Source organism: Cupressus sempervirens, chromosome 11, assembly GCF_028749045.1.
Source record: "Cupressus sempervirens isolate cs-2001-9-10 chromosome 11, ASM2874904v1, whole genome shotgun sequence".
Classification (NCBI taxonomy): Eukaryota; Viridiplantae; Streptophyta; class Pinopsida; order Cupressales; family Cupressaceae; genus Cupressus; species Cupressus sempervirens.
The window spans coordinates 587,508,227-587,532,804 of record NC_143128.1 but is presented as its reverse complement, the minus strand read 5'-3'; the positions used below and the strand labels follow the sequence as shown (position 1 = coordinate 587,532,804).

At 33.9% G+C, this 24,578-nt stretch overlaps 1 protein-coding gene across 1 annotated transcript; it reads right to left on the bottom strand.

Annotated features, from left to right (window-relative positions):
* Nucleotides 1-9,253: 9,253 nt before the first annotated feature.
* Nucleotides 9,254-21,981, bottom strand: LOC149531023 (uncharacterized). Its single transcript, XM_089808283.1, has 3 exons — nucleotides 21,850-21,981; nucleotides 21,643-21,789; nucleotides 9,254-10,547 (listed from the first exon to the last, which is right to left on the bottom strand). The coding sequence occupies exons 1-3, from the start codon at nucleotides 21,979-21,981 to the stop codon at nucleotides 9,594-9,596; spliced, it is 1,233 nt and encodes a 410-aa protein (XP_089664409.1). The 3' UTR covers nucleotides 9,254-9,593.
* Nucleotides 21,982-24,578: the final 2,597 nt, after the last annotated feature.

Sequence of the window (24,578 nt, the reverse complement as noted above, 5' to 3'; positions counted from 1 at the left end):
TTTGGTTGCATAGATATCTATAAATTGAAAGCATTCTCCTTATTTTATAATTTAGGAAACTTAACTACTAAGTAAACTTGACTTGCTTCAAAAACCTTCACCACCATGTCATTGGAAGGAAGATGGATTAGATTTCTAAATAACCATAAATATTGTTCTGCTGCTCAAGCTCCTCAAGCACCTGGAAGCTCCTGAATAGTAAATGAGCTACTCAAGAAAGCCTCTGACATACCTGGGCAAAATCTGATTTATAAAATCAATAAATTCCAACAAGAAAAACCTACACAAATGGATGATCTTTAGGTGGTTGCAACCTCCAAGTTACGACTACCTCGAGCTGATTTTACCCTCCAATTATATTTTCCAATCTGTTTCATGACTTTGACCACATCCTCTTCAATCCCAGAAAACCAATCCCCCTTCCTTCCTGAAAGTGTAGTTGTTTTTCATTTTTCTATGCTCCTATTTCCCTACTTATTACTCCAGGTTTAGTTAGTGTTTTGTATTAATCTCCATAGATTTTTGGTTGATCAAGTAAATTTTCTAAGTCTTTCTTGCATTTGACGTGCTTAGAAGTGGTACTTTTCATCTAGTTACTAATTAACTCCCTTGTTATGAGAAACACATATTCAAGCCATTCTTGCTCTTCCTATTCCACTTAACATCAAGGAAATAATTATATTTTTAATGCTAAAGAACCTACTTCCCACTGGGTCCTATGTATTATATAATGAGGCAACTATTAGTTTGCTACTTGATGCATTATTTTTTTTGCCAATTTCTAACTGAAATTGGAGAGACATGTGACATTATTTAGGTAGAACAAAAATAGAAAGCATTGATTTCTTTTCCTTGCACATAATATCTAATTTTTAATAAAAAAAACAAATAAACCAGTTGCATGCTTTGTTCATCACATTTTCCTTAAACAATCACATAGTCAAAATTATAATCATGATCAAAGAGACATAGTTTGAAAAAAAATGATGTGTATTATCTAAGTGCATGTGTACACACACCAGAGGATCACATACCAACCCTCCCCAGGAACTAACCTCATCTACCTTAACCACACTCTTGCCTTCTAACCTGCACAACTCACAAAATTGAAACATATCAATAAGTTAATATTCCCAAATTACCATGATCCAAAGAAATACATCAACAAATGAAATAAAATATATTGATTTAATTAATGCTCATTATAAATAATAACATCACATATCACTATATTCTAAACAATAGATACATCACAATGTTAAACATTAACCATACATCATAATCATGAAATCGAACATGTAAACCATCTATTATCAATAAAATAGTCTAACAAAGAGATAATAATATGTTGATATAATTGAATCATCTAGCAATATCAATTAATGAGTCTAAATAGAAATCTATAATATTTCGACACGAGTCGATCATAAGTCTAAGTCTAATATAATCAAATCATCCAAATATCGTCGAGTCATGACAGATGTACATAGTATTTAGACTCTCTCAATATTCCATGTATTTTCTGCAGTGCAAAAGGTTCTATCAAACATGGACGATAAAGCAAAGACAGGAGCATGACAAATTGTGTACACTGTTTCTGGATAACTCGGGGGAAGAGGAGGGAGTGGAGATTTCATTTTCAGGATATCAACGACCTGTCTTATGCTCAGTCTCGCTTTCGGATCCCAATTCAATCTACCCTTCTTCTGCTCGCCGAACAAATGTTTGTCCAGACTTCCATTTGGGAGAAATTCGTAGACAAGAAGAAGTAGGCCCTTTTCATGGCACCATCCGCGAAGCTGCACAAGGTTCCGGTGCCTCAGCTTGGAGATTATATGCTCATTTTCTCATTTTCTCCCTGCTTCGACCCTTGCGTTATTCTCTTCACTGCTTCGACAAGGTGCCTCTGTAGACTTGCCCGAAGCCGCCCTTTCCAAGCATCTGATAATTGCTGAAGTTCTTCGTTGCAGCGCGGAGGGCAGAATAGGAGAACTTTTGCGGGCCTTAAGCAAAGTGTTTGTCCAGCTCTCTGCTTTTCAATTTGTTGGTGTTACCATGCCGCCACCACGCTACGAGCAGTACAAAACCCACCATTGTTGCCAATACCACCGCCACACAGGCTGTGACAAGTAGCGGACTAACATGTCTTGTCTTATTTCTCTCGTGCACTGGATTTTCTGGCAGATGAGTGTCGATTTGCCATGAATATTGAGAAGAAAACACCCAATTGTGGATGTAGTGAGACTCCGTTGATTCTAGCTTTGAGGTGGTAAGAATGTATGCCGTTCAATTTTTGTCCCTATTTTCGATCAGCACTTTTATTGAGGTTTATAATGTTTTTGATTAAGGTAGAAAGGAGAAGACACTGAACATAAAGAAGAAAGTCAGATTATTAACATTTCCAAAGAATAATAATAGGCTATAAAGACTTCTAATGCTATAATTTCTTCTACAATTAATCTTAGATTTTTCTTTGCCATATAGAGTCCCATTTTTCTATTGTGACAAAAAGTATCAAGCAATTATATTTAGAGCTAATTAGTACGATTCTTATAGAATTTAGAGTAATTAGGGATGCTAGATACATAGAAAGCTTTGAAAAATATTATACTTATTATTTGAAATTAAAGCTGTTATGAAAGGACCATTACTCCTATAACATATTCACAAGAGGATCATGTTTGCCTCCCCTCTTTTTATTATTTTTAATTAGTAATCATACCAAATATATTAGTATGGTTTTATGTATCATGATGTCATTGCAATCTTCTATATTAATATAAAAACTTTGGTTGAATCTTTATTTTGAGAATGACTATGTCCACCTATGATGTGAAGTGTCTAGCCACAAAATTATTTTGGTGATGATAGTTCTTAATATTTAATTCAAATATAACTACAAAATGTCCCATAAGAAGTTCAAATCTTGCCCATTTTCTTTAATTTTATTTAGTTTAACATGGGGACTTGCACCCCTCTCCCAAACCTCGAAGTACTTGTCACCAAGACGTCCCTACACTGGGTACTTGAGTACCCAAGTAGCCCCACCTCTACTATTCCACAACCATGTTGCTGCTAGGATGGGTACTTGAATTTCTATTTGATTTTTTATTTTTGAATGTTACTATTAGGTATGTAATATGATACTATGTTGAATATTCAATAGTTCTAGCTCATGTTGTAATTTTTCTTTATTTGAGTATTTTAATTTGGTATGTTCTATTGAAGCATCATTTCATAACTAGCATTTCAAGTTCTATATTTCCCTTGTCTCAGAAAATTGCCCCAAAGTCCCCTCGTTTCAACATACTTGGGCAGTACTAGGGTTACACTGATTTTATTAGATAAGGTGGAAAATGTTTCCCATGCCTAAAGTCATAACCAACTAATATATAATTAGATATCATATTGTGAATGATCAGTGGAGTGTTTTACTTATCTATTATTTGGTTAAATGGATAATTCTTCTTGTCTAATATAGTTACCTTGTTGTAACCTTTTTACTCATAAATTTCTCCTAGTTTTATGTTTTCTTTTCATATGTTATCCTCTAGGTCATAGTTTTACATGTTGCACTTTAAAGTGTGAGATGAAGTTTGAGCATATCAAAGATGAGTTATTTTTGGTAGCAACCTACTTAGTGGGATTGTAGAAGGAATGTAAGATTTATTTAGGGTAGATGTAGATTCGGATTTTGTAGGCAAGGTAAAAATATTTTCCTTCTCTCTCTTTAGTAGAGTCAAGGTATGTTTCTAAGATTTTCTTAGCTTTTGATGCATACTTTGCAAAGTATTTTATCACTATATGTTTGCAAAAAATAGGCTGCCAATATATATTTCCTCTCCATAGTTGTTAATGTGATGATTATTTGAATTCACTCTATCCTCATTTCTTTCTTCTTCAAACTTTCTTTCACTTGTTTCTATATCTTAATATAGTTTGGATCTCCTAAAATTTAATGGCCAAGGAGCATTGTACCTATAATAAATATGGAAAATGAATTCATATCATATTTTTCTAAGTAGATATAAATGTCCGACATACAAATATTATTTGGTTACATTATTACCTGCAAACTTTCTTTCCTTTTTTTTTGGTAGGCATTCACCCTTTCTACATATTGCATGTCGCTCTATGTAGTTTAGTAGCTCTTCATAGTCATTATCAATGTCCATATCAATGTCCTAAGGCCCCTACTAAAATGTCTACTCCTTCCAAAGCTAGAAAAACTAAATCCAAAAGGAAGATGTATATAGATGTTGACCAAGAATATTTCGAGAAGAAAAATTAGGAGCATGAAATATATATAGTGACAGAGGAGAAAATTATAGGAAGGGAATTCTAGGGAAATGTTATATTTTAGGTTAAAGATAAAAAAGTAAAAATAATAGGATTTAGATGAAAAGGTGATACATAAGAGAGATTAAGAGTTTTCCCTAAAAGATGGAGAAGAGAACACTAATAACTCAAATGATAAAAACTACATCAGTAAAGAAGAGGAATTGGTTGAGTAAGAGTATAATCATTCTATTGAGATAGGGGACAACCTCATGGATATCCCTTTCATATGAGCATGTGAATACTGGCAACAAAATCCCCATGAAAATTGAAGAAGGATAAGAAACTATGAAGAATATTAAAGGTTACTTAGTGTTAGAAAGTAAAGTCCACCAAGATAACTAAGTAGGGGGGTGAATCAGTTATCAGATTAAAACAACTCTTACTTTCAAGTTATTAATTCAAAATCATGCAAACAATAGATGCACCAACCATAGAAGGATCACCATACATAGTAACACCAAATCAAAGGGAAAGACCTGAAGGCTATGGTACCCATAAAATGATGTACTAACGTATATGTTCCTTGTAAGAGGATGAACAATGTTAGGAGTCAATGAAATACATTTAGTACATATCACTCCCTATTAGGAGACTTTCAATTTGTGTTAGGATTTTTCAACCCTGTTAGGAATTGTGAAACGCAAAAGGACCCACTCTCCAAACATCTTTATGGAATGTCTATGGAGGCCATTGTCCAACTAGCCTTAGTACTATCCTTCACATAATAATACCTATATATAACTATCCAACAACAAATTCTTTTCCAAAAATAGTCTCTCTGTAAGCTCAATGTGCCTTAGCTGCACCAAACACTTCTATGATCAAAAGATATTCTTTATCATGTTCACTGAATATCACATACAAGTTTGCATACTTTATTTACACACAAAAACCACACTCTACCGCAAGGAAAAAAATCTTTCCTTTGTACTAAGTTATAGAAAAAATTATTGATTAATCCTTGAGGCTTTCCTAATTTATAATTATAATATAAAACCATCATAAGATATTACACTTACGTTACGTTAAAAATTTTCACAATTACACATGGGAGAGTATCCCTTATTCATGAAAAAGGGGGAGATTGTTAAGCATGAATGTTGATGATATTCCTATGGGAAGGGGTATCCTAGAATTTTTGGAGACGTGATTCATAAGTTCTATGGTGCATTAATGATAGAGTTTTTCATTAATGTCAACATACTAGTTATTCTATGAGACTAGTAGAGAAATAGATAGAGATCGGCTTCACAAGGATCGAGGATTATTTAGATGAGCCTATGTGAACTTGAAATAATGTTGTAAATAATGTGTTCATGCTACAATTAAGAGTGCATAGGAAAATTCAAAGACAATGCAAAGGTATTGAAGATTTGGTAAAGACATTGTTCAAACATCGTTTCTGGATAATAGTTTTTGTTATTTGGATTATATCTACTAATAGAGATAGAATCTAGTTATGTGAACTTAGATAGAGGTAGAAGATGTGATGAATAGGTTTTGATCAAACACACACATTGAGATACTCTAAATAGAATATCTTAAAGTATCTATGTGGATCTTACTTTCTAAGACTTAGATACTTTAAATACAATAATTACAACCATAGGAGAAGTGGTTCCCATGATGGTCCCTTGAGATGATTTAAACAAGGTGGTCTTGTCTATGTAAAAGATTCAAGATGAGAGTATGTAAAACTCAATAGTGGGGATGATTAGATGAAGAAGAAGAATTAAAAAGTATCACTAAAAAGGGGACAAGGTTGACCAAGAGAACCTAGAAAAGGATGGGGACAAAGAAGAAAATTTTAAGAAGAATTTTCTTAGTCTTACCGAAAATTGGGAGAATTTTCAAATGATCAACTATTTTTTGATTTTTTTCATTCCTAGTTGTTATTTGTTCTATCCTTTTTTTGTTAGTGATATTCCTAAGACTCTTTTATATGTTTGGATATACCATGTTATGAGTTAAGGGATTAAGAACTATGCTTGTGATTATTATCTAGTTGTTTTTCATAAATATAATTATAATTATTGTAACATTTGGTTAACTAAGATTAACTAGAATAGTAGGGATAGATGGAACAAGGGTTACTCTTTTTTTACTTCTACTTTGAATATTTTAAACTAGGCATTGGGTGGTTTCAAGCCATTTTGGCCTGATCTTGTGCACTTCTTTATTGTGTTGTTCATTATAACATGAGACTCTATGTCAAGGATCAAGGACCTTCCCCTCCCTACATAATTAAAAACTAGTACAATGTTCCACCAATTAGATAGACAAATATAAAATTCTAAACTTTTCAATAAGGTATTAGGTTGATGTGTTTAGAAATCAAAATATAAATATGGAATTTATTGAGTGGAAACCACACAATATTCTTTGGAATTAGTCATTTATGGTATCAAGTTTACTTGAATTTGTAGTGATGTATAGATTTTCAAATTTTTTTATTTGTGAAAACAAATAGAAAAAGTTTGTTCTACTTGTCTCAATTGGATAGGTTATTCACCATTATTATCATCTACATCCATTCAATAACTACCTTTTAACATTAAAAATAAAAAGTATACTAATTAAAATTCAATAAAAATCCAAAATATGTATCTTATACATATCAAATGTTATTATAAATTTCAACTATTTTATTTACATATTTATGGGTTCTATTGTAAGATATTACAAATATAATACTTTCATAGTTTATAAGGAGGATTTATTTATATTAAAAAGTAATTATTAGATAAATTTAATAAATTAACATCTTATTTTTTATCTGATTAATAAGTCACATATTTAACTTTTGAGAATATTTTATTAAGTTCACTCCCTAGATCTATGATTATGATTCACATGGAAAAGAAAGTGATAGTTGTGCTTTAATTTTATGATGAAAAAATAAGTCTCATGCAACAAAATTAGGTTTATCTAATCTTTTGTATAGGTCACTCCCTAGATCTAGAATTGATAATCACATGGAAAAGCAAGTAATATTTATTCTTACATAATTTTATGATGATTAGAGGGTTAGTAAATTTGGGGTTCAGTTGTTTGAATGATCATGGAAACATAGGATTATTTTCATACTAGCATGATTCAAAATTCAATGAGCACATTATGCATGTTGCATGAAAAGTTCTAGGTGGTGTCATATGGTATTTTTAAATTTGTAGATTTCTTGATATTCTAAGTTGTGTATTGAAGATTGAATATAGTGTGTTTGTCACTAGCCAAATTTCTTATTTATTTTCTTATCTTTTGTGACAATATGAATTGGAATTAAATAGTTGTTTACAAATTTTAATTTTGTTAAAGTATATATATTAAAAATTATTTTCACAATAGTAAAAAGTAGGCTTGTTCAAGTGATAAGTTTTGTGTAAAATGAATAACAAGAGTATGATATTAAAATGAACACCATGAATGGTTTATTTCAATAATCTTTAAGAATCATTATGAGGATTATTGATTACTTACCAAATATAGAATGCATTTTAGTCTTCAACTCAACATTTGGAGTAAGTAAAAATATTCAAGTATAAATCTCCATAGCTTTGTCTATGGGACTTTGTGATTTGGTTGCTCCAAACAAATATTTGGTTCTATTGTTTTATTGTAATTTTTTATTATAAATTGTGTTTCTTATTTTGGTCATAATTATGATACTAAACCCCACAATAGTAGTAAAAAAAAAATTCAAGAATATGCTATATATTTCACATCTCTCTACAATATGTTGAATATTCTTCAAAGTTTGAATAGAAATGTGATCTTCTTGAGACTTATTTAATCTATTAATTATCCAGAAAACATTAGCTTCAACTTTCTACAAACTAAAGAAAAATAATTATATTTGCACCTCATGTATCTAAGCACATGAACATCATAGTTTCTTCATTTAAAATCACTTCTAATACATTATACATTTAGAAAGGTACAAATCATTCTAGTAATAATGAACCATCAATTTTTAAAGAAGTAGATTATTGATATCATCAAAATATCATTTAAATTTACTGATTGTAGTTTAGAAGGTTATTTCTATTTTTTATTTAAGTTTTTCTCAAGATATAATCTTTTCCTTAATTGTAAGAGCAAATTGATGATCATGAATGAATGTTTAATTTTTAATTTTAAAAATTATTATGAAGTGACATTTTATTTCAATGGGGAGAATATTATATATTTATGAATTTACTATTTTAGGATTAAAGTTCAAGTTTCAGTCTTTGTCTACATTTTTTTAATTTTTCAAGGTTTTATCAACTAATTTTCTTTGTTTATGTCTATTTTATAGATGACATTTCATATTCTTAGCAGGCTTGTAAAATTTAATTAAAATTGACTTTTACTCATTCATCAAAATTTTATTTGATATCTTTCCATAAATAAATATGAAAACACAAAAAAGAACTCTCCTGAATTCTTTTAAAAGTGTGTGCCTAGCTTAACAAATATTATAAGAAATGTTCATTACTAAATAACCTTTTTTCATCAAGTTTATAATTTTAAAGAGCGGAAAAACCTTGAAAGTAGATAAAAGAAACAACTACATGAGAAACCAAAACAGCGAAACTAGAAAATATAAAACATAAAGCTTTGACAAATGAAGATAGATGTTTACCAAGAAATTTTAAGGCTAAAAGCAAGCCTAACTAATTGACTTTTGACAAGGAGTCATGATCCTTTCTTTCCTACTTAGATGATGAGTCAAATTGTACCACCTAAAACTTAAACATAACTTCACCTCATATTCCTGTCATTTTTTTCTTACAAATCTTCACACCTCTTCCACCATACTTACCCATTACTCTGAAATATATTAGACACTAATGAAAAATTAATTTAAAAAATAAATCAACTTTAACTATTTAATACTTATAACTTAAGAATTAATCATTGATATGTCATATTTGCAACGGAATATACTCAGTAACCTTTCTTTCTTTCATATCTTACAATAAACTATAAGGAACTAACAAATACATTTTTAACAAATCATTTTGAATATATACTTTCTTTAGGCTGGGTTACAAACAAGAAATTAAACACGGCGCAAACCGAAGAGAGATCGAGATTCATCACACATTAAGCGAATGAATGGTTTTTTACAACGAGTTTTGGAGAGTGAAACTTATAACACATAGGAAGTACCTACCGACAATGAACATAGCCATAAAATAGTACAAGATAATCTCAAAACGCAAAAACACAAGAAGAAACGAAGTTGGGGGAGAAACAGGAGGATGACTTCATTCATAGGTGAGAGTGGCCGTGAATTTAAGAACCGTCTCATCCACTGTGTGGGAAACGGTCTCAATGAGAGCATGGCCCTGAGCATTCTGGAACACACCGCTGCCTCCCACCACTGAGATCTCCCTCTCTGCTAATCCCATGTTGTCTTTGCCTGCGAATTCAATGCTGCTGCCTCCGTATTCAGAACCTTCGAATTTGGCTGTGAAAGTCAGCAACATCGTATTAAGATCTTCCTTCTCAGCAGGGGCGGGCAAGTGATAATAATATCCCTCCCCCTTTCCAAGCACGTTAGAGGAATGAAGATCAGGCCCTTCTGTCAACGTGTCCTCAATCACAATCATATTATTCAGCAGCATATCCGAGGCTCCCCCAAGAGGATTCTGAGGATTTAATAGACCGCCAATAATACTATTTGTGTTGGGAAAATAATTCTGAAGGCCTGAGCCAGGAATGAGAGAGCCGGTGCCGTGCGTTCCTCCATTTACATTATTGAACGGGATGGGTGAGACCCCTCCAAAAGGATTCAGCCCCCCGTTAACAATGTTTGTGTTGGGGAAGGAATTCTGAAACCCTAAGCCGGGAATGAGGGAGCCTATATTTCCCTGGACTCCTCCAGTGGTGAAAGGAGAATTGTTGATGGCTCCACTTGGAATGGTTAATGGGAGAGGGCCGTTCCCATACCCATTCCCATTAAGAGTGGGATTGTGTCCTTCCGCAATGTGATGCATGAAGAAGGTGACGGTCTCTGGACTTGAAGACCCCTCCTCTTCTGCTGGTGGGCTGTCTGTTAATAACTTTCTACTTGCAGTCACATAGGTACAACACACAATGAAAACTATCACTAAAAGTTCGTTGGCCCTCGGTGCCATTTTCTTCTCTAAATTCAAAATTCTTTTTAGAATACGAAGGGTGATACGAATGAGCTGATGGTAGAATAAATGCGCATTACTCTGTATATATAGAGGCTCCATAAGTCGAGCCAGTAAGATATTCTGTTAACCTGCTTTCTAATACACATTTGAAATTGCTTTAGTCTACGTCGAGGGTTGGTTTTATTTGTAAGGTGACATCATTTTCTTCGTGTATGGTTTTGGTTGCCTCACCCATTATCTTCGCTTCACCTGATCGCTGCAACCTGCTCATTCAACCACTCAAATGTTAACTCATTGTTAACATTTTTATTAATTTTTTTTCTATAGTGTATGTTTTAATTATAAGTGTACGCATTTTTATTGATTTATGGGTCATACACAGTTGATTCTAATCAAACAACATTTTTTTATATGGATACAAAAGCATACACAGTTGATTCTAATCAAACAACATTGTTTTGGGAATACTACCATCATTTGCAAAACACTTACCGACAGATACAATGCATTTGTTTTAACAGGTGGTAATGAGGGTTTCTCTACACTGTAAGGGATGTGGTAACATATTTCTAAGATGGAAGGTAAGTGCTTTTCACTACTGGTTGTTCTATAATTCTAAATTGATCATAAAACAAATGGATTTTTTATTGGTTTACATAAATAATCATTAATAATAAGGCTAAGATAGGTTACATATTCACTGCCTATAATGATTTTTGGTTTATTTTCAGATTCAATTAAATCTTCCTCACATTGTAACTTCATCAAGATGACGAATCATCCAAAACAAAACAACAATAATAAGGCTCCCTATATCATCAAACTACTTTAACCTAATCTCTCATTCCTGCCACCGGCTCATGCAACCACTCAAATGTTAACTCGCAGGAATCTTAATAATCGATATCTATGCCATTTAAATTATTTGACTTTCTCCCGTTGTAATACCAATCTAAATCTTCCTTTATTTTTGTTCTTACTCATAGATCATTCATCTTAAAGCTCCTTTTGGTTGGTGAAATAAGATTTAGGAATTGCAATTTAGAATTTTGGAATTGGAGTTTTGGAAAAAAAAATAGGGATACATATTCTTATTTTCTGTTTGGTTCAGCCACAATCTGATGGGCAATTCACGGACCCAAAAAATTATGTTTTTAAAAATAAATATTGGGCCTAAATTAGAATATATATTCCTATTGTATTCTTATTTGCAATTCCAATTTGGTGCACCCAAACAGAAAATTTAAAATTCTAAAAATTTACATATGCCTATTCCACTCGTATTCTTGTAGCCAAACGGGCTAATGATTTTCAAAATTTAGTTTCAGATTGTTTGATTCAAAGCTTAAGGAAAAAAAAAATTCAAAATTTGTTATTTCAGACCTATTTAGTTCAAACCCAAAAATCTAACTTTCCATATCTAGAATAGTTGAATTTGTAAGGGACCTAAAACATTTTCACTGCATCCTTGTAGAATCAGAGCTCTATCTTATGATCTTTAAGTTGGCGATTTCCTTACATGAAACAACTAGAGAGGGAAAGGAAATAGCAGTTAAAATGTTGACTGCTAGATCTACCAAATAGAATTCACAAGCAGCTTACATCACTGGCACTAGCTAACTAGCCAAAAATTTGCACCCAACAAATTTCATGCCCATATCCATTTCCATGCCTTCATGTGAAATCAACTTTAAATGTCATCGAGCTTAGGCTACCATCACCTAAAACCAACTATTTCGCATGAAAGTTGTAGGAATCAAAACCCATACAGTGATAGGAAATTTTAAAATATTTAATTTTGTATTCATGCCATATAATTTCAGAAGCACTTTTTTCTTATGGACACTTAGTGTTTTTTTCTTTCACATATTCAAATAAATTTTAATGGAGTCCCTTCGTTTTATTTTTTGATGTTTAAATGAGCTTTAGTCTTAAACAATTTTTATATTTCATTTTAAATGTTAATTAAAAATATTAATTTATAAGCATAAATTAAAGATTATTATATTTTATTATTATTTTAAATATGTTAAAGTTAAAATTAAGTACAATAATTATTTTTTCAAATTAATAATTATTTACATAACAATTATCTAAAAGTCATCTTAAATAGAAAAATAATAATTTATATTTTAATTTCAAAAACTCAAATATAGAATTGTGCATAATTGAAATAGTTAAAACATAAATAATATTTATATGACGCATTACAATGACGAAAGCAACTTAATGTCATGAACTCTATTTCTTCATATCCAACAAGAAAAACTCATGATTTATGAACTATTTGCTAAAAAAGAGAGGATAAGAAACTCCTCCAATGTATATTTGCATGAATATTTCATTGAAGTCAACTGCAAATAAATGTAATGGATTAGCAGGGAAGATGCAAAGAGATCTTACCCTAGTAACAAGATTAAATGAATAAAAAATTTAAAGAAAATTTTAGTTTTCACCTTTTCAATGCAATCATTGGGTTGTTTCTTGCTAAGGCTTAAAAGTTTTCTAGACGTCTTTGAGGGTTTTAAGAAAAGTTATTTTGAATCTTTCTCTGGTTGTTGAACCTAGAAATTCTCTCTGGGTTTGATAAAACTTCAATATCCTTGAAATTGTTTTGTTATATTTTTATTTGTAAAAAATACCTTTTGTCTTGATTTTTTAGTATTGGTCCTTGGAACTCACCAATAATTTTTTAACAAATATGGGACTTTAAATCTTTTGGATAATAGGGAAAAACTTCTTTATGAAATTTTACTATATGGAATAAGATATACCAGTGTGTACCCTTGTGGTTTTAAGGAAAAATGTTTCATTTTTGTAATATTGTAATGACCCTTTCCAATAGGCCATTAAAAAAAACCCTAAATTTAATACATTGCTGAAAGTATATTGCTGAATAAAAGAAATAATAGTGCCAATGTATTCATTCAATGAAAACCAAATGTTTTTACAAAATGACAATTTTCAACACCAAAACATTATGACATGGCATATTACAGAGAAACCCTAATTGGTTGTATACAATTGAGAACTTGTTGCAACTACAGATTGAAATGAAGAACCTGGATTGATCAAATGGTGGAGGCTGAATGCTGAAGATGATATGATTAAAGTGCAACTCCAACTGAAACTCCAAACCAACAATTGAGCACAAGTGAAAGGACTAAAGTTTCCTTCCCACCACTGCAATAATTTAGGTTATCTTTTACACCCTCAAAATTGCATACCAATTGAGAGTCTTCATTCTCAATGGCCAATTGTGACTACCTACAGAAACCCTAGGCTCCATAATGCACATCAGCAAATATCAATATAGATCTCGATGATAGGCAATGAGCCCTCAATGCCTATTTATTATTTTTTCCTCGATAGGTCGGCCGCCTTTTTATTTTTTTCTCCTCTTCTTCCAGCAACCTCTAGAAGATTTTTTATTTAATATATAAAGTTACCTTGTAATATATATATTTTTTAATTGATAACTTTCTAATTAACTTCTCCAAAAAAAATGGGACATTACAGGTTTGCCCCTCCTAAAATTGCTTGGCCTCAAGCAATCTTAATGCTAGATGCTGCAAAATCACTTCCCCCTCCCAAGTAGCATCTTCAATAGGTAAATCTTTCCACTTAACTAGATACTCTCTGATTACTCTCTTGCGAAGCTGCTTCTCTCTACTATCTAGAATGGATTCTGGCACTAAGATCAACTTTCCCTCATCATCCAAGGGAGGTAATACTATAGAAGGCATCACATTATGACCCAACACCTTTTTGAGGTGTGATACATGAAACACATTGTGCACTCTATAGTCTGTGGGAAGCTCCAACTCATAAGCCACCTCACCAACTCATTTGATGATCCTGAATGGTCACTAATAGCGTGGCTTGAGTTTCTTTGCACCACTCTTCTTGAGAGTGGACTGCTTATATGGTTGCAACATGAGGTAAACTATATCATTTACCTCAAAACTATGCTCAGTTCTCTTCTTGTTTGCATACTACTTTTGCTGGTTCTGAGCTCTAGCAATGTTGTCTCTGAGAGTAGCAACTATATCCTTAATTTCCTGTAGTAGTTCACCTGCACGGGGTACTCGACTGTCTCCCAACAAAAAATCTAAGAAACTAGGTGCCTCATAACCATAAAGTTCCATGAAGGGTGTCATTTGTATAGTCATATGATATGTAGTATTGTAACAATACTCACAGAGATATATCCATCTGACCCAAGCTCACTATTGATCTACCACATAATTTCTCAAATACCCTTCCACCCATTTGTTTACAATCTCTGTTTGACCATCAGTCTATGGGTGATAACTAGTACTAGGTGTAAGCTCAGTGCCACACAACCAAAATATCTCTTGCCAAAAGTGACTCATGAAGCGGCTGTCCTTGTCACTCACAATGCTCTGAGGCAAACCGTGTAATCTAAAAATCTCCCTGAAGAAGACCTCGACCACCTGAGTTGCTGAGTATGTAGTAGCGATAGGGAAGAAGTGAGCATATTTTGTTAGCGTATCCACCACCACATAGATAAAATCATGCCCCTGAGCCTTGGGCAAGCCCATAATAAAATCCATAGAGATGCACTCCCACTTCTTGTCAGGAATAGGAAGTGGCTATAGGAGCCCTCCTGGATAAGTGTGCTCTTGTTTGTTCTGCTGGCAAACATGACATTCTCGCACATACTTCAAAACATCAGCCTTAGGTCCCTTCCAAGTGAACCGTTCCCGTACTAACCTGTAAGTCTTGAAATACCCAGGATGGCCTGCTGTAGGTGAATTATGGAATGCTCTCAAAATCAACTGCTTCACTTTTGATCATGGGACTAAGTAAATATTGTTCTTGTAAATGATCAAATTATCTATGAGAGTGTATATGTTGTCAATTTTTTTTCCCTCCACTATAGCAAAGGCCCACGTGTCTTTGGCATATTCTGCTACAATCAAGTGTCGCCAATCCTCTGATATCTGAATCATAGAAGTGAGGTATGGCCTATGGGATAAAGCATCTGAAACAATATTCTATGTCCCCTTAACATATGTGATATCAAAATCATATGCCTGTAAATTACTCATCCACTTCTGCTGATGATCATTTAGGTCCTGCTGTCCCAAAAAGTGCCTCAAACTATTATGATCAGTTTTAATACAAAATTTGTTGCCCACAAGATACTTTCTGAATTTGGCCAAGGCATGCATGATGGCCAACATCTCCTTATCATATATACTGAATTATCTCTCAGCCCCTCTGAGTTTCCTACTCTCATAAGCTATAGGATGCTTGTCCTACATGAGTACAACACCAACTCCCTCTCTAGAAGCATCACATTGAAGCTCAAATGGCTTCGTAAAATCAGGCAATGCTAATACTGGGCATGTAGTCATTATTTCCTTGAACCGCATAAAAAACTTCTATACCTCCCGAGTCCACACAAATGCCCCTTTCTTCAAAAAATCTGTCATGGGCGCTGCATGTCATGAGTAGCCACTAACAAACCTGTGATAAAATCCACATAGACCAAGGAACCCTCTTAACTGTGTAAGGTGGTGGTGGCCAATCAACAATAGCACAGATCTTTTCAAAATCCATTCACACTCCTTTTGCACTAATGATGTGCCTAAGATACAACAATTTTGTCATCCCCAAATCACATTTGGACTCCTTGGCATACAAGGACTCACTTTGTAAAATGCTCAATACTATCTCCAAGTGCTCTAAATGTTCCTGCCATGTCCCGCTATAGATCAAAATATCATCAAAGAACACTACCACAAATTTCCTCAACTGATGGTGGAAGACCTTGTTCATAGTGGACTGAAAAGTGGTAGGTGCATTAGTCAAACCAAAAGGCATGACTACAAACTCAAACTGCCCATAATGACATCTGAAAGTAGTTTTTTCAATATCCTGCTCTCGAACTCAGATATGGTGATAGCCTAATCTCATATCAATTTTTGTGAAATAACAAGCCCCATGAAATTTATCTATTAGCTCATCGATGCATGGGATGGGATACTTGTTCTTTATAGTTCTCTTATTCAACACCCTATAATCAATACACATTTGTAGAGTTCCATCCTTCTTTTTTACCAAAACAACAGAAGATGCAAAAGGTGACTTACTTGGTCTGATGTGTCCCATCGCTAACAACTCCTTGATGGTCCTCTTGATCTCATCTTTGAGTCATTTTTGGTGCCGGTATGCTGTGATCATGACAGGCTTAGCACCTTCCTCCAACTCAATAATGTGCTCAATACCTCTGTCTGGTGGTCTGCTTGGTGGAATCTCACTGAATACCTTCCCATACTTGATTCTCAATTTCTGAATACCTGGATGATATTCAATCTTATGTTGCTCCCCCTGGGTAGGCATCAAGGTGCATATTGTCACCCACTCTATATTATTATGCTTGGATAATCTCTCCAACCTCCTAAATGAGATAGTCCTCACATCACCATTACGGATAGCCTTCAACACATGAGTCTTGCCATCCACCATGAATCGTATCTCCATATCCTCCAATCTTAGGGTAACCTCCTTCAAAGAATGTAGCCATTGCATCCCAAGTACTATGTCCATGTCACCCATGTTGACCACATGATAGTCCACCTTAAACTCATAGTTGTTCAGGCGCAAAGGTAGATCTTGCACCATCCTATCACAACGAAGAGTGTATCCATCGGCTACCTTAACTCTCAGTCCCTCAAACTCCTCAGTAATGAGTCCATGCCTCTCCACAAATTGTGCATCAATGAAATTATGCATGACACCTGTATCCAATAGAGTAATAACCTTCTGTCCTGCCAAGACTCCCCGAAATCTAAAAGATCCCTCTCTTTGAATACTAGATAGACGTGCCTCTTGTAAATGAATCTCTAGAGCCTCTTTTTTCTTAGCACTATCTACCTCTTGTTCACCCTCTACCTCATCAGGATCCTCATCATGGTGCTCTGAGCTGTCTGAATCTGAACCATCGTAATAAGCCCACATCGCTCGATTAGCCTTCCCCTTAGGCCTCATAGGATAATCATGACCAAACTCATAGGGACCTTTGCAAAAGAAGCATAGCTTTTTCCTACGTAGGTCATTAAGTGTTTCCTTATCCCAAGGTGTAGCTAGCTTGCCTTTTGAGTCACTAACCTTCTCTTTGCCCTTGCTGAATTCCCCTTTGTTATCTCTAAATGATGAAGAACCCTTTGAACTAAACTGGTTTTCTGGAGCTACAAGTTCCATACTGCAGACTTTCTTCATGGCTTCCTGTAATGTAGGAGGATCAAAGGCCTTTACCCACCCCTTGAGTGGTTTAGTTAATCCCTCTGTGAATAAAATGACTAGCCTCCTTTTTGAAATGTCAGGCACCATCATTGCAAGCTTTTGGAAGTCCTTGATAAATTGTTCTAAGCCTCCTAACTGTTTCAACTAGGCCAACTCCCAGAAATAAACTTCAAGATTTTTTTTATCAAACCTTTCTATCAATCTATCCACAAACTCCTGATAAGTGGTTACCTGATTGTGTTGCAATGTGATCATGCCATGTGTCCACCAATCATGTGCTGCCCCATCTAAGTGTAAAATGGCATACTTGAGTGCTTCAAATTTTTTCATAGTCTTAAAAGATAAGAAAGTATCCACCTTATGAATCCAAGCATGAGCAATCATTTTTCCACTGCCATCAAATGTGGGTAATACCAACTTGTTGGTGACCTATTGCAACTCACTGTATTTATCTACTTGCTTCTGCCTGGCAACTCTATAGTTCAGGTACCTGTCAAATGTCCATCCATCCTGTACATATTTTGGTAATGAATCCCACTCATTACTTGCTTTTCAGAGTTCATCTACAATATCTGTTACCATAGCATTAGGTGTGCATGCTGGAGTTTCTTCTCTGAATGTAGGACGTGTGGGTCTATCAGCTGTTCCAGACTGTGTCCTGTGTTGTGATCCTGCTATGCTCCTATCATCTTGGTCATTATTATGATTATTTCTCCTATTTTCCCCAATCAAATGTTGCATCAGAACCATCATTGCCTGTGTACTTGCCTCTATTGATTGTAGAAGCCTCTCTTGTTGCTGTAAAGTCTCATTATCTTGTACACTTCTAGATGGTCTTTGAGAATGTCTCTTAGCTATATTCTTATTATGTTGGTTCTTTTGTAAACTAAATTAAATGGTGGCTGGGTAACCCTATCAGGCTGGTAGGAAACTGCTCTGATACCACTATAATGACCCTTTTTAATAGGCCACTAAAAAAACCCCCAAATTTAATACACTGCTGAAAGTATATTGTTGAATAAAAGAAATAACAGTGCCAATGTATTCATTCAATGAAAACCAAATATTTTTACAAATGATATGGCAATTTTCAGCACCAAAACATTATGACATGGCATATTATAGAGAAACCCTAACTGGCTATATACAATTGAGAACTTGTTGCAACTACAGATTGAAATGAAGAACCTGGATTGATCAAATGGTGGAGATTGAATGCTGAAGATGATATGATGAAAGTGCAACTCCAACTGAAACTCCAAACTAGCAATCGAGAACAAGTGAAAGGACTGAAATATCCTTCCCACCACTGCAATAATTCAGGTGATCTTTCACACCCTCAAAATTGCGTACCAATTGAGAGTCTTCATTCTCAATGGCCAATTGTGACTACCTATAGAAACCCTAGGCTCCACAACACACATAAGTAAATATCAATATAAATCTCGATGATAGGCATTGAGCCCTCAATGCCTATTTATTCTTTTTTCCTCGATAGGTCGACCTCCTTTTTAATTTTTTCTCTGCTTCTTCCAGCAACCTCTAGAAGATTTTTTATTTAATATTAAAAGTTACCTTGTAACATATATATTTTTTAATTTTTAACTTTCTAATTAACTCTAAAAAAAATGGGACATTACAAATATCATGGTCTATATGTTTTAGTCTTCCATTGTTCAATTCTCTATAGCCACTAGTAATACCAATAGTTAGCTAATAGTGATACCAATAGTTAATGTATTCTCATGAGTAGTAGTAATGTAAAAATAAAAATCAAACTAGATAAACTCATAGCACTTAACACACTAATTTTGGTATCACAAAAAACTCTTGGTCAGAAGGAAAATCTATGGTAGGGATGATATCCACAACTTATCACTTTAGCAGAAAGGTGTTTGGTTAAAAGCTTACAATAGTGTCATCATTTGAATGACTACAATCTATTAAAATTTTCTAATACCCTACTAAGAGTATCAATGGACCTATTAAAGACTACTATGTTAAGAGATTTAATCCCACAATCTCAGCGTTCACACAATTAAGGGATTTACAAATAATTTTAAATTAAGAAATTTTAAGACATATTAAAGACCACCTCATAAAAGGATTTTACAATATGTTTAAAAAAATTGTTAGGTCAAAACAACAAAAATTGACTTGTGCTTTTCCTTTCCTCTACTTGATAGGTTTGTTATTCCTTTTACTAACTATCCTCCTTTTGATAGTTTGCTTTACGATTCCTACTTTGATAGTGTGTTTCATAGTTTTTCTTCCAATAGCTTTACTTCTTTCTACTCTTCTAATAATCTCTCTTTCTCCTCTCTTTTTCTCTTGCTTTCTTGTTCTTTTATTCTTCTTGACATGATTAGGGTTTCTAGACACTTTCGTAAACCTTCTTTAAACTTTTTTTTCTTATTATACCAATAGACCTTAAGTATCATCTTTGATAAGATACACCTTATAGGGTTCTAATAAAATGTTTACCTCTAATAGTGTTCCATACATAAACATAAGGACATCTCCATTTATCTTTATAACATAGATTTTTTTTCCAGAAATGACAACATTACACAAATCATACCAATAGGGATCTAGGTTTTTGTCAAGGCAATAGTATGCTCACATTCATACATAAAGCTTTGCTAAGGTTAAATTATATAAGTCTATAAAGGATTCAATGGAAGTATGTAATCAATCAAGGTTAGGACTTGACATAATGCAAGGTAGGAGAATCCCCAAAGGATATGTCCTAGTCCCCAGCAAATAATCACATAGTGGAATATAAATAATAACACAAAGATTCAAATCCAAATCATGTGAATTGTAATAATAGAATCATAATATTTTCATTCAATGTGCCCAACTGTAAGGTCTTTGGAGTTATGAGAAAATACATAAGCAATTACAATAGTAATTCTACAACACCTCACAAGATCCAAGCTCTAGCTAGCCCAAATCCACACTCTGGTAAAAAACCCCAAGAAGAATCTAAAGTTGTGCTTGCAAGCCACCAAGAAATTTTTTTATTTTCCCAAGCCACACTTAGCTACTAGCTTTGCTCAACTTTTCTCCCTCAACTACTCCTTGGTTCCTCTATGTTGAATAATGACCCCTTGATGTCTCAAAACAAGAAAAGAACCCCTACTTATACTAAACCAAGCCACAAGTTAGCCTGGCAAGTTACATTAATTAAATATGTCCATATTAAATACACCCTCAAGCCATAAGTTGGCTTGGAAATAAACATTAAATGAAATAACTAAATACTTAGGACTAGCCCCAATTTTACAATGCATAACTAACTTAGATTACAACATAAGAGTATGCACCCTTAGGAATAGGTTCATGTGCCATCCATCGATCCAAATCTAGGAGTGTACATGCCAACTCCCTTGGATCAAAGCTCACATAAATAATCTACAAAGTTTGCAAGTAGATCAAGGGCACACAACCAATTGTCACTAAAATGTCTCTAACTCCAACATTATAATTTCAATCTTCATGCACGCATAGGAAAAGGTCCACTAATATGCCTCAAAAGTATCCCCAACCATGCAAACCATAGGTTCACAAAACCCAAACTAGATGCTCCTACATAGACTCCCCAGGTAGATGGAAAAGTTTGTCCCATACTTTAATACCAAAGAAATTTTTCAACCAACCTCATCTTCACCAAAAGCTACCAATTCATCAAGGAAAAGAGAACCAATTCACACATCAACTATCTCTTCTTCATCCATTCAGACATTAGAATAAAAAAAATCTCAACAACCGAATCAACATGCTAACTCTCAGGAACAAACTGAACATAATGCTTTACAAACAATTTCTACAACTGATCACAGCCGAAAAGACTAACATCCTCACAAATGAAATCCATGTTAGTAATATCATGTACCTCCAAAGCTAAATCAGCATCATGTAATCTCAAATCGATAATAAGAGAAACATGTAAATCTCTAGCTATGTCAACCAAAAGCATATCCACATCAGGAACATACATATCAAAATCAGCAATATCATGTAGGTCATCACCCAACAGTGACTAATGAATCCACACTAGAAATATCCAACTCCACGCTAATAGAAACAATGGAGTCCTCACCATATAAGAAGCAACATGTGAATCCAAAACTATATCCAAATTAGGAACAATATGGAAATCCAAATCAACCATATCAGTAGTAACTAGTACATCCTCAATCATCTCAGCAACAACATATGAATTCAGATCCATATCACCAACCATATGCAAATCTTGTTATGAATACACGCCAAACTCAAATCAGCGATCTCATTTCTCACAACAAGATGCTCTGCAACATGTAACTCCTCACCCACAACAACTTGTGACGTAGCGCAAGGCAGGAGAATCCCCAAATGATATGTCCTAGCCCCCAGTAAGTAACCACACAATGAAAACATAATACAAGATCTAATACCAAACACAAAAAATTATTTATAAAAAAACTAATTACATGCAATGTGTTAGGTTGCAAGGACTTCCCAGTTATGGCCAAATACAATAAAAATTATAATAATAGTTCTACAAGATCCAAACATAGATAGTCTAGAACTACACTCTGGCAGAAACCTCCAAGGAAGATCTAAACTTGTATCGCAAGCTCACCAAGAAATCTCCTTCTTTCTCAAGTCTTAGCTACTAGATCTTCAAAGTTCTCTCCTCTGCCACATCCTCTTCTCCAAGCTGGATGATTATGACAAAAGACTCCACAAGACCCCCTACTTATTCCCAGCTAAGCCATATGTCAGCCTAGTATGTTACAAATTAAATAAACATTAAATGCACATTTAAGCCACAAATTGGCTTACAATAGAAATTAAATAAAACCAAATTAAATGCCAAGGTTAGCTTGCACTAGAAATTGAACGTAGACAACTTGGGAAAAATTGGAACTAAGACATGATCAAGCATTTGAAAACCACTTTTAAGCATCAACAACTAAGGAACACTCAGTTAACACTACAAACTTGATCAACACTGCAAGCTCACTTAACATTTCTAGTTAACACTAAACTCAGTTAACACTATAGGTTAACAACCCAACTTGGTTAACACTATAGGTTAACACTACAACTCAGAAAATGTTGGAATACTTTAGAACAATTGGGGGGTGAATTAGTTATCCAAGGTCCAAATGTATAAATAGAACTTTTTGCAACTTAGTAAACCCATAAAACATTCATACTCATGCATGCATCCATAAGATTATGCAATCACTAAAACTTGTAGGTTACCGTCAAATCAACTTGTAGAAATGTAAAGCATGAAACATAAAAGATTTATCAAAAAACTTGACATAATGATTTATGTGGAAACCCAATTTGGGAAAAACCACCAGTAACATGCTACTTCTTTTCACTCTTTTGATGTGATGCCCTATGAAAGGCCAACCCTATTAAAGGTTATGATACACACTGTTAAATGTGACCCAGTTAAGGAATTTCAATCACCCTATTAGAAGTGAACCTTTTTAAAGGACTTTAGGCCATTCACTTGGAATGCCTCTTGGTTAAAGGATTTACAAATGACAGTTAGGTCAACCTTAATCGAAAAAATTTATCCTAAACTAATACAATTGTTAGAGAGTAGCAATAGAGCTTTGATCAGATACAACTTACAACTTCTCTTGCAGATTACAGATCTCTATTTAGTCCTCAATTCTGCTCAGCCTTCCTACTTTGTAGCTCTGATAGCTTGTTCACCCTTAAAGCATTCATCTTCTTTAAGCCTTCTTGCTTAACATGCCATTGTAGATCTTCTCTTAGGTCACTTGATGAAGTAAAACCCTTGAATCCTTGTATCCCTTAGGTTCTTGAACATAACTACTTTTCTTCATGACCAGAAAATCCTATAAGAAGGAAATTAAGATATTTTCCTACTCATTTTCCATCATCCAAATTTAGGGTTCCGATGGATTAGGTAGGATGCAATGTATCTACCCCATATTTCATATCTTTTCTAGAAACTTCTTCTAGAATCCATTTGAATTTACCTAAAAATAGTTTACCTCAAATTCTCTGCCACCTTCTCATCAACCTTATCTTCCACTTGGTTCACAAAATTCAAGAAAACAAACTTGTTTGCTTAGATTCATCGAATCTTTGATCTTTTAAATAATGCAGTAGCTCGGCATTATCAATTGTCTGATGCTCAGTACATACTACATTGCTCAACATTCACTGTGAAATTAGTCGGCACCTACTAAAGTTTACTGATGCTCAACATCAACTAGACTTTTCTTGGCATCAACTATTTTGCACGGCATACACTAGAATGAACTTTTACTTAGCTCCAACTAACTTTTTGCTCGGCTTGCACTAACTTTTCTTGGCATCTACCATCCACTCGGTCAAGCTTGGTAGACAAACTTTATGTTACTTGTTCTTCTAAACTTTCTAAGTTTAACTAGCCTTTGTAACCTTAAGTAGATTATCAATACATCATGTCATAATTGTCTTAACTAATTCTTGTACTTCATTACATAGTCACAACTCAACCTTTCCTCTAGGTGCTATTGTTACCTCTTATTGATCGAATCCTCTTCATCAATCAATTAAGTGATAGTACTTGAATTTTATAAGCAATTGTCTTAGCAACAAATAATAGGTTTGATATTAGTGACATAATAATGATTGAAACACATAGTGTTCTTCAACAATCTCCCTCTTTCAATAATCTCTCTCAACAATAATATTTTCAATCAGATCTCAGTAGAAAACTACCAAAATAAACAAAATGAAAGAAGGATTGCAAGGCAACCTAAGATGCTCCTGCATTAGACACCCCAGGTGTGAAAAGATGTTCTCAAT

Excerpts from the sequence above, each read along its gene's own strand:
- LOC149531023 (XM_089808283.1), bottom strand. The coding sequence starts at position 21,981 with ATGGATCTGAATTCATATGTTGTTGCTGAGATGATTGAGGATGTACTA. Across the intron at positions 21,790-21,849 it reads CACATGTTGCTTCTTATATG|TCACTGTTGGGTGATGACCT; the intron begins GTGAGGACTCCA and ends TGGATTCATTAG. Across the intron at positions 10,548-21,642 it reads ATGCTGATTTAGCTTTGGAG|AGTAATGCGCATTTATTCTA; the intron begins GTACATGATATT and ends CTATATATACAG.